The sequence below is a fragment of the Heptranchias perlo genome, chromosome 12, assembly GCF_035084215.1.
Source record: "Heptranchias perlo isolate sHepPer1 chromosome 12, sHepPer1.hap1, whole genome shotgun sequence".
In the NCBI taxonomy this organism is placed as follows: Eukaryota; Metazoa; Chordata; class Chondrichthyes; order Hexanchiformes; family Hexanchidae; genus Heptranchias; species Heptranchias perlo.
The window spans coordinates 20222684-20237751 of NC_090336.1; the positions used below are offsets into that span (position 1 = coordinate 20222684).

Below are 15068 nucleotides of genomic sequence, written 5' to 3' on the forward strand. Positions count from 1 at the left end.
GTATTTCCCTCGTGTTGGCTCGATCACCACCTGCCGCAGGCCCAGTCTGGCAGCTATGTCCTTCAGGACTCGGCCAGCTCGGTCAATAGTGGTGCTACCGAGCCACTCTTGGTGATGGACATTGATGTGCCCCAGCCAGAGTACATTCTGTGCCCTTACTACCCTCAGTGCTTCCTCCAAGTGGTGCTCAACATGGAGGAGAGCTGAGGGAGGGCGGTAGGTGGTAATCAGCAGGAGGTTTCCTTGCCCATGTTTGACCTGAAGCTATGAGATTTCATGGGGTCCAGAGTCAATGTTGAGGACTTCCAGGGCCACACCCTCCTGACTATATAACACTGTACCGCCACCTCTGGTGGGTCTGCCCTGCCGGTGGGACAGGATATACCCAGGGATGGTGATGGATGAGTCTGGGACATTGGCTGAAAGGTATGATTCTGTGAGTATGGCTATGTCAGGCTGTTGCTTGACTAGTCTGTGGGACAGCTCTCCCAATTTTTGCACAAGCCCCCAGATGTTAGTGAGGAGGACTTTGCAGGGTCGACTGGGCTTGGTTTGCCTTTTCTGGTGGTCCGTCCAGTTTTATTCTTATGATGACTTTTTGTAGCAAGATTGTACAACTGAGTGGCTTGCTTGGCCATTTCAGAGGGCGATTAAGAATCAACCACATTGCTGCCGGGTCTGGAATTACATATAAGCCAAACCAGGTAAGGACGGCAGGCTTCCTTCCCAAAAGGGGATTAGTGAACCAGATGGGTGTTTATGACAATCCGGTTATTTTTATGGTCACCATTTCTGATACTAGTTTTTTTTTAATTTCCAGATATTATCTAATTGATTGAATTTAAATTCCCCAGCTGCCATGGCAGGATTTGAACTCATGACTCCGGATTATTAGTCCAGGTCTCTTGTTTACTCGTCCAATAGCATAACCACTATGCTACCATACCCATCCGTATTCCAGCAACATTCACTGTCTAGGCGCACACTTGAAGAATGGCCCCTTGGATGAGATACAGGAAGATAGCTGGCACATATGGCACTGTATCCCTGCAGTAGTCAGTGCCAGAGAAGGAGAGGAGAACATTGAGGAAAAAGCCCAAATGACCATTCTTCACATCTGAGCCTAAACAGTTAGTGTTGGCAGGATATTGAATCATCAAGGAAGTATCACAGATATGCCTGACCCTAGCCTTACCCGATATCCACACACATGCACTGGATAATGCCCAGGTCCACAATTGAAATTAAAATGCAGGAAAATAAAGGACATAGCTAAGATCTGAAGTTACTAAAATCAGTAATCAGACCAGAGGGTTGCAGAGTACCCAGGAGAAAGATGAAATACTGTTCCTGTTCCTGAGCCTGGCTGTAACAGTGTAGGAGGCCGAAGATGGACAAGTCAGAGTTGGAATAGGAGGGGGAGTTAAAGAGGTGAGCCACGGAGAACTGAGAGTTATGCTTGTGGATGGAATACAGGTATTCCCCAAAGTAGATTCCTAATCTGCATTCACAGGTTTTCTCTGAATTATTTTTCAGTTTCCTTAATTTTTTCTCCTTTTTCTTGGATGAGTTTCTCACTGTTTTTGACTTTTCTTGTGGAGCTGGGAGAAGCAAGACTGTCCTCCTGAACCCCCTCCCCACGACTTAGCTGTGTGTTGGAGACCGTTCCTTTGGTCCCCGGCGGCGGCTTCCTGCCGTCTGACATTGCACTCCCACCCACTGGCCAGCTGACGCTTCCTGCCAGTTTCGGGCAGAAAACTGACTGAGGCTATGCAGATGAGTACCAGGAGTTAATTATCCTGGGCCTCATGGTGCCAAGGTCAGGACAGTTTCCCGCCTGCCTTAGCCCCCGCCCTCCCAACTCCCATCCCAAGTTAAAATTGGGGTTTTGGTGTTATGTACAGTAAAACAGAATGCTTCATAGGTAAATGCTTCCGATATGGTACTGAGGCATAACAACTAGGAAGGGTCAATCCCCAGTTTGTTTAGAGTTAGCCATCCTGGGCAGTGGTGCAGACGCTGAAAATGTGCATCCGTGGGTGAGGTGAGGACATGGTCAGTCTCTGCTATGATGCTCCCTGCAATGGAAAAGCCTGCCAGCACTCATTGTCTAAACTCAGATGCATAAAGCCCACGGGTGAGTTACTGGAGGGCAATCGGGACCTGTAGAATGATAACCCAGCTAGAATCAGCAGCTTCAAATGAGAATGGATGAAAGTAAAAGTTAAAAAAGGATTAGGAACAAGAATCAGTACTGATTAATGCTGATTGCCTTGTCCAGTCACATTCCTCTATTTATAAAAAGGCCTAAGGAGTCCATAGTGTTGACAGCTGTTCCAATACCTCATTCCTCTCCTCTAGGTTTGTGATCATGACAATGATGGTTGACCGCTCCTGCCAAACCATTGTCCAGAAATCCGACACGGTATTCACAGTTGGTCCCTGAGTAGCAATGTACACCTTCTCCTCCCCTCCATAGCCCTGCAAACACACAACATCATCAGCTCAATGCCATTGAGGCACCACAGCATAGCCTGCACCAAGCTCCCGTAGTGATACAGAGCAGAGCACAGCTGCTAATCCCACAGTCACAACGAGGAGTGGGAGAAAACAGAGCTGTCTGGGCTGCACTCAACTACGGTGGAGACCAAAAAAGCATAACTTGAGGCATGCTATACTCCACAATTAATAAAAGGTGGGTCTCAGTTCCTGTGTTGATACTGTATTCCCTCTGATGGCCTGCCTCACTGTCAGCACGTGTACCCTGCGGAGTAGACAGGAACTTTGTAAGGTTGGTAAAGAACAGAGCTGGCGATTTAGGCAGTGGGTGCAAATCCACACAAGTGAACTGACCTCGCCCAACAATGAACGATCAGCTCATTTACATCATTTACTCATGCTATGGCCACATCACTCAAAATGCAACAGGAATGCCAGGGCTGGATTTTGAATATCAGCAGCTAGTGAAGGACTGCTGGCTGCCCATTCTACACCAAGCAATTTTCTGTGTCAGGAGGGGCCAGGAGCTAGACTGGCATGAGAGCAGAGGTGAAGGGAGACACCTGGCAGAGAGGCCAAATTCATTTAAATTATGGTCCCGCTTCAGCACCCATTCCACATGAGCACTGCACATTGTAAGGTGGCCCCTTAATTTTGATATTTTTTGAGAGTCCAATGAGCCTTGCACACAAACTCCCAGACACCTTGGCACTAGCCGCCTGCATTGGGGCACACTGGGCTCATCGGACACATTGCTGACCTCAGGTCTCGATAATACAGGGCACCTGTCATCAGATTATTGGCCCTGATAAATTACATGAGTAATTCTTACCCTGCTGCATAAATAGCAACTCTGGAAATTACACAGTGGGAAATCCTCACTCTGCTCAACACTCCATAAATTACCCAGTAAATAACCCTTACCCTGCTTAATAAACAACAACTCCATAACTTATGCAGCAGCCTGCTGAATAAATAGGAATTCCACATAGTTACACAGTAATTGCTGTAATAGTATTTTAATTGTTAAGATGTTAATTTTTAAGATTGGCCTAGGTATCCCCGTGAAGCTGTGGCTGGATGTTGCACTTACCCTAATGTAGTTAGCATTAATGTATGAACTAAGTGGATCCTCTGGTTTGTTAATGGTAAGGCACACTCTGCTGTGAGGGTCTGAAAATAAAATGGCAAATTATGAAACATCTAAAGATCCTTTACATTATCTGAAGAGATCACTCCAATTTACAAATGAATGACTTACTTAGCAGCACAACCCTCTCTCGTACTCCATGACCATGCTACATTTTTATGAATAATTCCTGCTTATAATATTTCTCAACATGGTCAGTCCCTATTACTACTATTCCTCAACAGCCTAATGGGAAAATAAATTGGCCAGATTTCCTCAAAAAGCAGGATCAGATGGGACATTATCTATGGTACCTGCTTGCGCAAGACTGCCCTGGAAGAAGTTGGGGGACAATATTTTGAAACTAATGCTGGTTGTCAACAGATTGGGATGAGAATTATATTAAACAGTTAGTTGCATACTATAGAGGCTGCTATTGACCCTCTCATAGCCTTTATATCTGGTATTTCACAGGTTGAATATTCACCATCCTTGAATGAGGAGAGGAAGTGAAATTTCAATTTTGGCACATTTAAAATAATCAAATAAATGATCTATTAATCTGCTCTAACTCTCTTCTCATCAAGATTTACCTGTCTGTACCCCTATTAGGGCAACTAATTTGCACCCTCCTGTTCCAATCATCTCAACCAGGCAGGAGCCTGGATGCAGGAGTCCTTCCATTTTGCTGATTACCTTATAATCCACTACCCATCTAGCTTGCTGAGACATGAGTTCTGTTGATAACATACCCATCGATATTATGGTCCCATAGCCCTCCCATCCTGCTACTTCTAGGACAGGTTAAATCCTTTGAATCTTCCATGACTTTCGAACCAAACACATTGTGGTCGGTAATGGGTGAAAATTTGCTCTAGGGTCAAATGATTGCAGTTTCTCCCATGAGGTTCATCTCCATGCAACCCCCCACTCTCCCCCCCTCCAAAAAAAAACAAGCTATTTGAAGATGAAGAAAGCTCCTCCATATGAAGTTGGAGATCTTATTGCCAGAAAGCAGTGACTGAAACTACAGTGTTCTGCTGAGAAGAAATTAGTTCAAGCAACAGTTAAGGCTGTGAGTAAAAATCTGACCAGGACAGTCATTGCTGACGTAACATTGCGCGCAAAGCTGTAGACCTTGGGTTTTACTCACTTGGGAGGATTGTCTTATAGCGATTTTTCAGTCCAAAACCTGGAATATCAAATTCCTTTGGATCAACAAAATTCATTGGTATTTCCTGCAGTAGAGAGAATAGAAGTACTGAAGAAAAGGTTCTATTAAAGGTTTAATTAAATTATTAGATAACTTCAATGTTCTAAAAACTTTTTCTGGCTACCATGGGCTACACATAGTTCATATACTGATTGGGATTGACTTCAGGCAGTTGAATGTGAATACCACAGGTGAACTCCACTTCAGATAAGACAATTCAACTGGATTAGAATCAGCTCAGACAATCTAGATTGATAACCAAATCTCAAAATTTCTTATTCCAGTATTGGGTGTTTGTTGGCTGCATCACCTTGTCACCTCAACCCAGGGTTGCAGAGTGCCATGTATGGTGATGCCACAGCTGCCGAGGTAGTGACAGCACAGGGAAACATAGTGTGGAAGTCAGGCATGGGGATAGAAGGAGGAGGGAAGGAAATTAAAGAAGGCCAGTCACACCCCAAAATGCTTTTGGAGCCAGATGGACAATGTCCATTAATAGAGGTGAACCAGGAGGCTCTCTGCTCAGTTCAGTTTTGAGGCATTAAAAACTATGTTGGAAAAGCAAAAGCGGAGGGAAAAAGATAGACAGATAATCAAAAAAGTATCTTTAGACACTATCACATAAAAGAAAAACAAAGACTTGCATTTACACAGCACCTTATCATGTCTCTCAAATGTCTCAAAGTGCTTCACACTGAAGTGCATTGATTTGTTACGTCTGCAAGCATGCCAACCATTTTATACACAGCAAGACCTAGAAAACAGCAATGAAATGAATGACCATTTAAACTGTTTTTGGTGGCTTTGATCTAGGGAGGAATGTTGGCTAAGACATCAGGAGCACTCTTTGCCCTTCAAATAATGTCATTAGATCTTCAACATTCACCTGAACTATCGGAACAGACAAATGGGACCTCAGTTTAATGTCCCATCCAATTATGACATCTTTGACAATCCAGTACTCCCCAGTACTGCTTGTTAGCAAAGATTGTGTTCAATTGCTGGCCTGCTAATTCAAACCACATCCTTGTGACTCAGATAAGAGTGGTGCCAACTCAACCAAGATTTGGTGAAACATGAAAAGGTGCTCATTTCACAGCAGCTGTTGTGTTAGGTAACTCTTTTATGGGATTGAGGAATGCCGATTCATGACATGTGGTCATAAATTACACTAAAAGCATCACATTGATTGATATTATGAACTGAAAGTATCCCAGGATAGGCCCAGACCACATAAAGGAAAAGTTGGACATCAGAGTGCTGTAATCACTTGTGATTACAAAGTGATGGGACATGGGTTTAGCAGCTCCAATTTCCCAAATTGAGGAGGTCCTAATCTAAGGTGAGCCCCGAACTCCATTAACTACCGCGGATCATCCCCACGGTCCCTGGCTGCGGTCTCCTGCAACTTGTTTGTGCTCCTGCCTGCCAGCCAGCTGTTGGGCAGGACACTGCAGCATTTTATTTAAATGAGGCCATGCCGTTTTGATCGGCAGGGTCTCCATGTCCCCAGCTTTGCCAGATTCTTCGCTGATTACGGCCTCCCCTGCATCCTCCCTGCCTCCCCATTAATATCAAGGCCAATGGCTACTTGCAGTGAAGGTTCCTTTGTATTTTCCTCCTGGACCCACATTTCTTTATGTTACTTACAAGGAATTCTTTCTGGAGTGTGAAGTAGTCCATGGCTCGTTCATGCAGTATCTGTGACGTGAGTAGGTTAGATGCTGTTTGTAAGTATTCCCATGCTGACTGCTCCCTGGGTGACAGCACCTGCACATCAGCTTCTTCACTTCCTGGTGTACACATGTCTAGGGTCAGGGATACATTAGAGCCTCTCCTTTAAGGTGAAGAGAGAAGATCAGAGTCCACAGAAGACATTTTACTACCTGTCACTGATTAACAGCAGAAGTGTTGTACCTTACCGTGAAATGTGCATTAGGGACCTTCTAGTCCCATGCATCCAGTTTTCTGCTACAATTTGGAGCACTTATTCCTATCCAGCTGATTCTGTATGCATATGGTCTTTCTAAGTCCACCACAGCTCAGTCCCTGCTGGATTGGAATCTCTCACACCAATGCAGCTTGGTTTCTGTGGATTGGAATTTGTCACTCCACTGCATGCTTCTCTCTGATGACTCTAGAGCTCTAGAGGCAGCCAATCTGGGTACCAGAATCAGGAGTGGGGAATCTCTTCCTTGTGTAGCTCCTGATATCAACAGCTTTGGGCTGGAACCCATAACCTCTGTAATAGTAACTGCTCTAAGTAGTCATAATGCTGGGTAGACTGATGCTTCTTTTTATTGACATGTTTACAGCACAAGGGCTTAGGCATTTACTAGGACATATATCTAATTTCCTTCAATAAACAGAACCATTGTAACCTTCATACACTTACCTCTCCTGAAGTCCAACCGGTTTAACAGCAAGTGTTGACTGATCTACTGACTCTGACACGAAGTCTGTGGGGCTCTCAGGGGGCTGGGCCTGGTTCTTTGCCTGTTCCTGGGCCTCAGACTGGGAAAGGCCTTGGGCCTCAATCTCTTCCTGGTCAAAATCCTCAGGCAGTGGTTCAGTGATTTCATCCATTTTTTCCTCAGGCCATTCCGAGTAGGTGAAGGAGGGCTGCCGGCTCATCGATTGACGTCTTGTCTCTGATGAGAACTGACGGACGACTGTTTTAAGACAATAGAGGATCTGAGAAAGAGGAATAGTTTTTTTAATGAATTGTTGAGACATGGCTGGTTTAGAAGCAATGGCATCATCTACATCCTTTTTCTTTGGCCTTTACGCACATTAAGATGAGGGACGATAATGGCAGGAATTGTAAGCAGTCTAACTCTAATTTATACAACTGCCTGACAATATCCCTCAAACTACATACTCTTACTTTGTGGCAATCCAAATGCAACTACCCTCAAGTGGAAATTAATGTTGATTTTGCTAAACTCATATCAGAGATTAGATGACTTCTACCCATCCCCTCATCAGAAAGAGAACTTCATATCCTCTGTCTGGGCAGGATTTAAACCCCATTCCAGAGGTGAAAGGCTAGTGCCTCCAATTCACCTTGTATCTGACCTGAAAGTGTTTAATGCTGACACCAGGAGCCTGAATTAGAAAGTGTTCCATTCCCCAGCACAAATATCCCTCATCTTGATGAGCACTGTATCAATATTGATCTGACTTTGTATCCACAGTCAAGTACAGAAAATTCCCTGATTCCACCCTCCAACCTCGGAGTGTTTGTATGATTGATAGTGCATGCAACTAGTTAGGACGGCTGTCAGCTAATAATACAGTCCTGAATTTTCACGGGGTTCTCCCGATCCCCTGCCGTAGCTTCAGTGGAAGATCTGCACAAACCCTGGTGAAGTACTATAAATGGCTATTTTCAGCTGGTTCTCCAGGGGTTCCATGGATATTCTGCCGAAATTACGGCAGCAAATCTGGAGATCCCCCATGGAATTCAGGCTTACATGTTTTAAAGCTCAGAAGTCACCCCTACCTTGTTATCGACTGAACTTAATAACAAAAATTACATGGGACATGATTTTGATTCCGAGCCGGGAAGGGGGGCGAGGGGGTCAAATTGCGGACGGGAAACCTGGAAGTACTGGTTTCCTGGATGTCCTTAGGATTTTGACGTAAGGACATCCGTTATTTTTTTTTGTTGGTTTGTCATCCGACTGACCGGCCTGATTGACAGGTTGGTCTCAGTTGGACGGGGGACCAGCCAGGGAGAGGATGTCTTCAGGTAAGTCTTAGTTTGTGTTGATGGTGGGGGGGGGGGGGGGGGGGCATGGTGGGCATAGCAGAAACTGAACATATCAGCACAAAGGACAGGGTTCCAACAGTTTACAAGACAGCAGAAACAGCCAGGAGCACAACAGGGAGGGGTCGGGGATGGAAGGAGAGAGAAGTACAAAAAATATCAAATCGGGTATACAGTATTACACACACGGGGCTTGCTAAGTGCAGGTCTCATATACAAGTCAGTGATCCTCAGGACTAGTGAGGTGGACCTTAGTTCTTCCCTCTGGCTCTGCATCCAGGCGGGCATGGGTTGTCAAGATGCACGGGGGCACTGGCATGAATTAGCACAGGGGCATGGGTTGGCACGGGAGTCATCGGGGAGTCAGTCATGGGGAGAGGGATCGGGGTTCATCTCGGGGGTCCACGATCGTTGGGCGGGGATCGGGATCGGGGGTCTGCGATTGTTGATGAGGGGGGCGATCGGGGGCGGGGGTCCGCGATCATTGGGGGGTCACTGCAGCTAGGCTTGTTGGGCCTGGGGGAAACACTCCTGCTCCTCCGGGCCCACAAGCTGTGCCAGAAAGGCACCTACCTGTTGGTCTCGGGCCTTCTCGCCTCCTTTCACAAGGTGTGAAAGAGGAGGCCCGGGAATCCCGGCCCCCTGGGGTTGAAAATGGAAACTGAGGGAAATGGAGGCCCAAAGCCTCCTTGAAAGGTTTTAAGGCATGACCCACCTCCTGGGAGCAGGTTGGTCACCGACCCCTGGTCCCGCCCCGGTGAAAACCGGAAATGGGAGGGTTGGGGGCGGGTCTAAAATGTTTGCAATTTTGAATGCCCCCTCGCCCCCAACCCACCAGCTTTTCACTTTTAAAATTGTGCCCATTGTGTCAGAATTGGAAGTATTGTACTCTGAATCTACTAGGATGTTTTAATAAGAGATACAGAAGGAAATAAATATTTGAAGCCAGGAAAGCTAGCTTTCTATAGCTCCATGTGCTTTTCAATTAAGTTCTCTAAATTTACTCTGAATGGATCGAATACAGATTCTGTACTTTTTTGTTGACTGTATATATCTCTGTGCTTCAACTAGAATATGTAAATATGGGTTCTGGAAAAATGCCTAATCAGAGATAGAATAGTTCTTGAGATAACACCAACAACAACTTGCATTTCTGCGGTGCCTTTAATGTAGGAAAAAGTGCCAAGGAGCTTCATTGAGGCATAATTAGAAATAAATAGATGCCAAGCCAAAGAAAGAGATATTAGGAGAGGTGACCAAAAGTACCAATGAGGTGGGTTTTAAGGAGGACCATAAGTGGAGGTGGAGGCAGAGGGGCTGAGGCAGGGAATTTGAGAGTATGCAGTCTAGGCAGCTGAAGGAACGGTGGTCAATGGTGGGTCAAAGGGAAAGGGGAATGTACAAAAGGCCACAGTTGGAGGAATGGAGAGTTCGGGGGAATGGCTTGTTGGTTGTAAGGCTGGAGGAGGCTACAGAGATAGGGAGAGGTGAGACCATGAATGGATTTAAATACAAGGATGAAAATTTTAAATTGGAAGTGTTGGGGGGACCAGGATCCAATGCAGATCAGCAAGGACGGGGGTGATAGGTAAGTGGGACTTGAGTGCAGGATAGAATTTGGGCAGCAGAGTTTTGGATGAGCTAACATTTACGGCAAGTAGAGAATGAGAAGACGGCCAGGAGAACACTGGAATAGTCAAGTCTTGGAGATGACAAAGGCAAGGATGAGGGTTTCAGCAGCAGATGAACTGAGGTTGGGGCAGAGGTGGACGATGTTAGAGTTGAAAGTAGGTGGTTTTTGTGATGTAGAGGATGTGGGATCAGAAGCTCAACGTGGGGTCGAATAGCATACCAAGGTTCAACCTGAAACAGTGGCCAGGGTAGGGGATGGAATCAGTGGCAAGGATACGGAATTTGTAGGGGGCCAAAAACAATGGTTTCAGTCTTCTCAATATTTAATTGGAGGAAATTGCAGCTCATCCATGACTGGATATTGGACAAGCAGTCTGATAACACAGAGGTAGTGGGGAGATTGAGAGAAGTGGTGGAGAGTTAGAGAGACATGTCATCAACGTACATGTGGAAACTGACCCCATATCTATGGATGATATCGCCAAGGAGCAGCACGTAGATGAGGAAACGGAGGGGGTCAAGGACAGATCCTTGAGGGACTCCAGAGGTAACTGTAGGGCAGGAAGAGAGCCACTGATGGAGATGCTTCGGCTTTGATCAGATATTTAGGAGTGGAACCAAGCAAGGGCAGTTCTGGTGAGCTGGACAACGGAGGAGAGGAATTGGAGGCAGATGGTTTGATTCTAACATGGAGTTGCATAAAAGATGGGCATGGATTTAGGAGGCAATAATGTGTTCAAGGACTTTGGAGAGGAAACGGAGGATGGAGATGGTATGGTAGTTTGTAAGGACAGAGGGATCAAAGCTGAATTTTTTGGTGAGGGGATGATGACGGCAGTTTTGAAATGGAGACGGGCTGTACCTAAGGAGAGGGAACTATCTACAATGTCAGCTAGTATGGGGGCCAGGGAAGGAAGTTGGATGGTCAGCAGTTTAGTGGGAATGGAGTCAAGAGAATAGATGAACTATATAGATTTTATTTTTGTTGTGGAAGTGTTCTTATTTAAATGTTTATTTTCTTTAGAGAAGAAATATGGATATTGGTATAACTTTGTATCCGTAGTCAAGTAAAGGAAGTTGCCTTACTATTCTCGCCCTCTTGTTTAAATCCCTTCATTGCCTCAGTCGTCCCTATCTCTGTAACCTCCTGCAGTGCTGCAACCAACCCCCCGAACTCTCCATTCTTCTGACTTTGGCCTCTTGTGCATCCCCCCCTTTGCCCCACCAATGACAGCCGTCCTTCAGCCAACTAGGCCCCACAGTCTGGAATTCCCTCCCCAAATGCCTCTGCCTCTCCACCTCCCTCCTCTTTCAAGACCCTCTTTAAAACCCACCTCTTTCGCTACACTTTTTGTCACCCCTCCTAATATCTCTGACTTTGGTTTTCTTTTTAAATGCTGCAGTCTTTTCTAGTTTATTACTCAATGAACTTAATAACAAACCTTAGAAGCACAAAAATTCACACATTTTTTTAAAATGTTGAACTCACCCCAGAGCCTGTCAGCACAGTTCCCAGTATAGCTGTTGCCAGTAGAGGGCAGCAGCTCTCTGTATCCCACAGCCCCTGCTGCATAGGCAAGAGACTCTGGGAGAGAAAAGAAGACACTGAGCATAAAAAAACAAAATGTGAGTGAAGATTTTCATACATTTTTGTTCAGTTTCTTCCGTGAGGCTTCCTTTGATTCTCTTGATCAAAATCTGATACCTGGAGGGAATTGCTGTGTAATTATTTGACTGTGTTAAGGAGACAAACTACATGGGCCTACTCCAGAGAGACAGGGGAAACTGCAGTTTAAAGGTCAAGTTTAACGTTCCTATTTACTTTTCACGAAAAATGATTTTGATTATTTAGTGACATGATGTGAAATGAGTTCAAAACCTTGTCTTAGAGTATCAAGGCTCAGCAGCAACCACAGCCATCACTATAGTAATGGAATTTGCTTTTCCAAATACAAGATGGTGGCAGTAGAGATAATTCATGAACAACAAAGCTGAAGTGGATGCAAATGACATGTTTTCTTGAAAATAAAAGCTCAATGCACAGATACCTCAGTCTTGATCTCTGCCAAAAGCAGCACCAAGCTCTTATTCCTGCAGCAAAATATGATACAGTGGCTTGTGACACTGACTTGGGCAACTGCCTGTCCATTTTGGACCAGTAAGTGCACTCTTAGAAATTTCTATACCAAAAAATATTAAGCAAACAGGAAAAATCCCTGTTTTAAAGCAGAAGCCTTTCTTCCCATTTATTCATGTCTCCTGATAGGAGGCACTAATTAATTATTAAGGTTGTCAATTAATTTTCATCATCAGCAGAGCAGATGTCGTAGCCCAATTTTGCAACACTAGCAAAATCAGAGCTGTACTCTCTTGTGGCACAAGAACACCAGCAGTAGGGAGGGCTAGCCTCAGAAAGATTTCAAAGGCAAACCCTTTTCCTTCATTTGAATTAGGCTCCTTGCACATGGAAAACATGCATAGGGAGTCAGGCTAGGAACAATATTAAATGGGAGTCATAAAATCCAAACAGGCAATGGCGCTTAAAGGGCTGCTGCTGGCCATTAAGAGGAGATCCATTTTTGTACTGCCAAGAAACCCTTTGTTGTGTATACAAATAGGCAAAACTGCCTCATTTACTGACAATGTTTTGGAGGTCCTGCTGCAGGAAGAGCAGTAAAGAAGGGTGGATCTCTTTGGGGAAGAAGGCAACCTTCCTGTGAAAACTGAGATGCAAGCAGTACAGAGGAGTGTCCAAACTAGTGAATGCAGTCTCCCAGGTTTGTTGTACTTAGGAGTAATGATGTGGAGATGCCGGTGATGGACTGGGGTGGACAAATGTAAGGAATCTTACAACACCAGGTTATAGTCCAACAAATTTATTTTAAAATCACAAGCTTTCGGAGATTATCTCCTTCGTCAGATGAATGAATGAAAAGGTTCTCAAATCGCATATCTTATACGATGATGGGACAGCATCACACCAATCAAAAGGTGTCGTTGTTATTCAAACAGGCCAGTCACGGAGAACAGCACGTCCCAGTACACTCGATATACATTGTGTCTTTTACACAGGCAGGCAGAAAGAAACTCAAAATGGCAGAGAGAGAGAGAGAGAGAATTTTAAAAAACATATACATTTTTCCCCCCTTTTTGCTGGTGGGGTTACGTGTAGCGTGACATGAACCCAAGATCCCGGTTGAGGCCGTCCTCATGGGTGCGGAACTTGGCTATCAACTTCTGCTCGACGATTTTGCGTTGTCGTGTGTCTCGAAGGCCGCCTTGGAGAACGCTTACCCAAAGATCGGTGGCTGAATGTCCTTGACTGCTAAAGTGTTCCCCGACTGGGAGGGAACCCTCCTGTTTGGCGATTGTTGCGCGGTGTCCGTTCATCCGTTGTCGCAGCGTCTGCATGGTCTCGCCAATGTACCATGCTCCGCGGAGGGCATCCTTTCCTGCAACGTATGAGGTAAACAACGTTGGCCGAGTCACAGGAGTATGAACCATGTACCTGGTGGGTGGTGTCCTCTCGTGTGATGGTGGTATCCGTGTCGATGATCTGGCAAGTCTTGCAGAGGTTGCCGTGGCAGGGTTGTGTGGTGTCGTGGACGCTGTTCTCCTGAAAACTGGGTAACTTGCTGCGAACGATGGTCTGTTTGAGGTTGGGTGGCTGTTTAAAGGCGAGCAGTGGAGGCGTGGGGATGGCCCTAGCGAGGTGTTCGTCGTCATCGATGACATGTTGAAGGCTGCGGAGAACATGGTGTAGTTTCTCCGCTCCAGGGAAGTACTGGACGACGAAGGGTACTCTGTTGGTTGCGTCCCGTGTTTGTCTTCTGAGGAGGTCTATGCGATTCTTCGCTGTGGCCCGTCGGAACTGTCGATCGACAAGTCGAGCGTCATATCCCGTTCTTACGAGGGCGTCTTTCAGCGTCTGTAGGTGTCCATCGCGTTCCTCCTCGTCTGAGCAGATCCTGTGTATTCGTAGGGCCTGTCCATAGGGGATGGCCTCTTTGACGTGGTTGGGGTGGAAGCTGGAAAAGTGGAGCATCGTGAGGTTGTCCGTGGGCTTGCGGTAGAGTGAGGTGCTAAGGTGCCCGTCTTTGATGGAGATTTGTGTGTCCAAGAAAGAAACCGATTGTGAGGAGTAGTCCATGGTGAGTTTGATGGTGGGATGGAACTTGTTGATGTTATCGTGAAGTAACTTAGGAGTAAGTGAGTAAGAAGTTTCATGATAATGTAAAGTGCCAAGTTAAGCATATCTTTCTTTGTACATGTGCCCGCTTTTCTTTATGGAAGGCATGGCCCTAACAGAAATGTTTATCCCCTGAACCATTCTGGGGAAAGTATGCAGAGAACATCTACCCCTTTCTGCAGCACTTTTCATACAACCGAAGGTGGAGGGCATAATTGTAGACACATTGTAGGTAATACCTTGTATGTAGCAGTTCAAAGTTCAGTTCAATTGAGTACTGCCAGAAGATACATTGTGCCAACTCGGTTGCAAATTTCTGACTTCAGGAGGGTGTGGTTTAGGGTGCTCACATAACTGCTGTATTTTTAATTGGCTATTGCTTGCAGGCCAAGGCTGCACACAACCACAAGGAAATAGCCATCACCCTCTTCAACAGAAAACTATGGAAGGATTTATTCCAATCCTTCCTACACTCGCTTTCTTAATCTTCCTTGCTGGGACTACACTTGCTAAGCAATGCATGGTGTACAAAATGTCAAATTTGAAGACATTGTTTTGGGGACACATTGTAAATATTTTTCCTTTTCTCTTCCTGTGTGAGTTCTTCCCAACATGCGCAAGAAGAAGTGACTCC

At 45.5% G+C, this 15068-nt stretch overlaps 1 protein-coding gene and 1 long non-coding RNA gene across 3 annotated transcripts in view; one reads left to right on the forward strand and one right to left on the reverse strand.

Moving 5' to 3' along the window:
- LOC137327861 (uncharacterized) overlaps positions 1-15068 on the forward strand; it is a 68454-nt gene that overhangs the window by 23791 nt on the left and 29595 nt on the right. The gene's annotated exons all lie outside the window — the stretch shown is intronic.
- Positions 1-15068, reverse strand: part of ptpn5 (protein tyrosine phosphatase non-receptor type 5) — a 37888-nt gene that overhangs the window by 8199 nt on the left and 14621 nt on the right. Inside the window, exons 4-9 of the mRNA XM_067993729.1 lie at positions 11735-11830; positions 7237-7535; positions 6492-6678; positions 4782-4866; positions 3593-3672; positions 2344-2481 (exon numbers count right to left, since the gene is read on the reverse strand). Coding sequence (XP_067849830.1) covers positions 2344-2481; positions 3593-3672; positions 4782-4866; positions 6492-6678; positions 7237-7535; positions 11735-11830 — 885 coding nt within the window. The remainder of the gene's footprint in view (positions 1-2343; positions 2482-3592; positions 3673-4781; positions 4867-6491; positions 6679-7236; positions 7536-11734; positions 11831-15068) is intronic.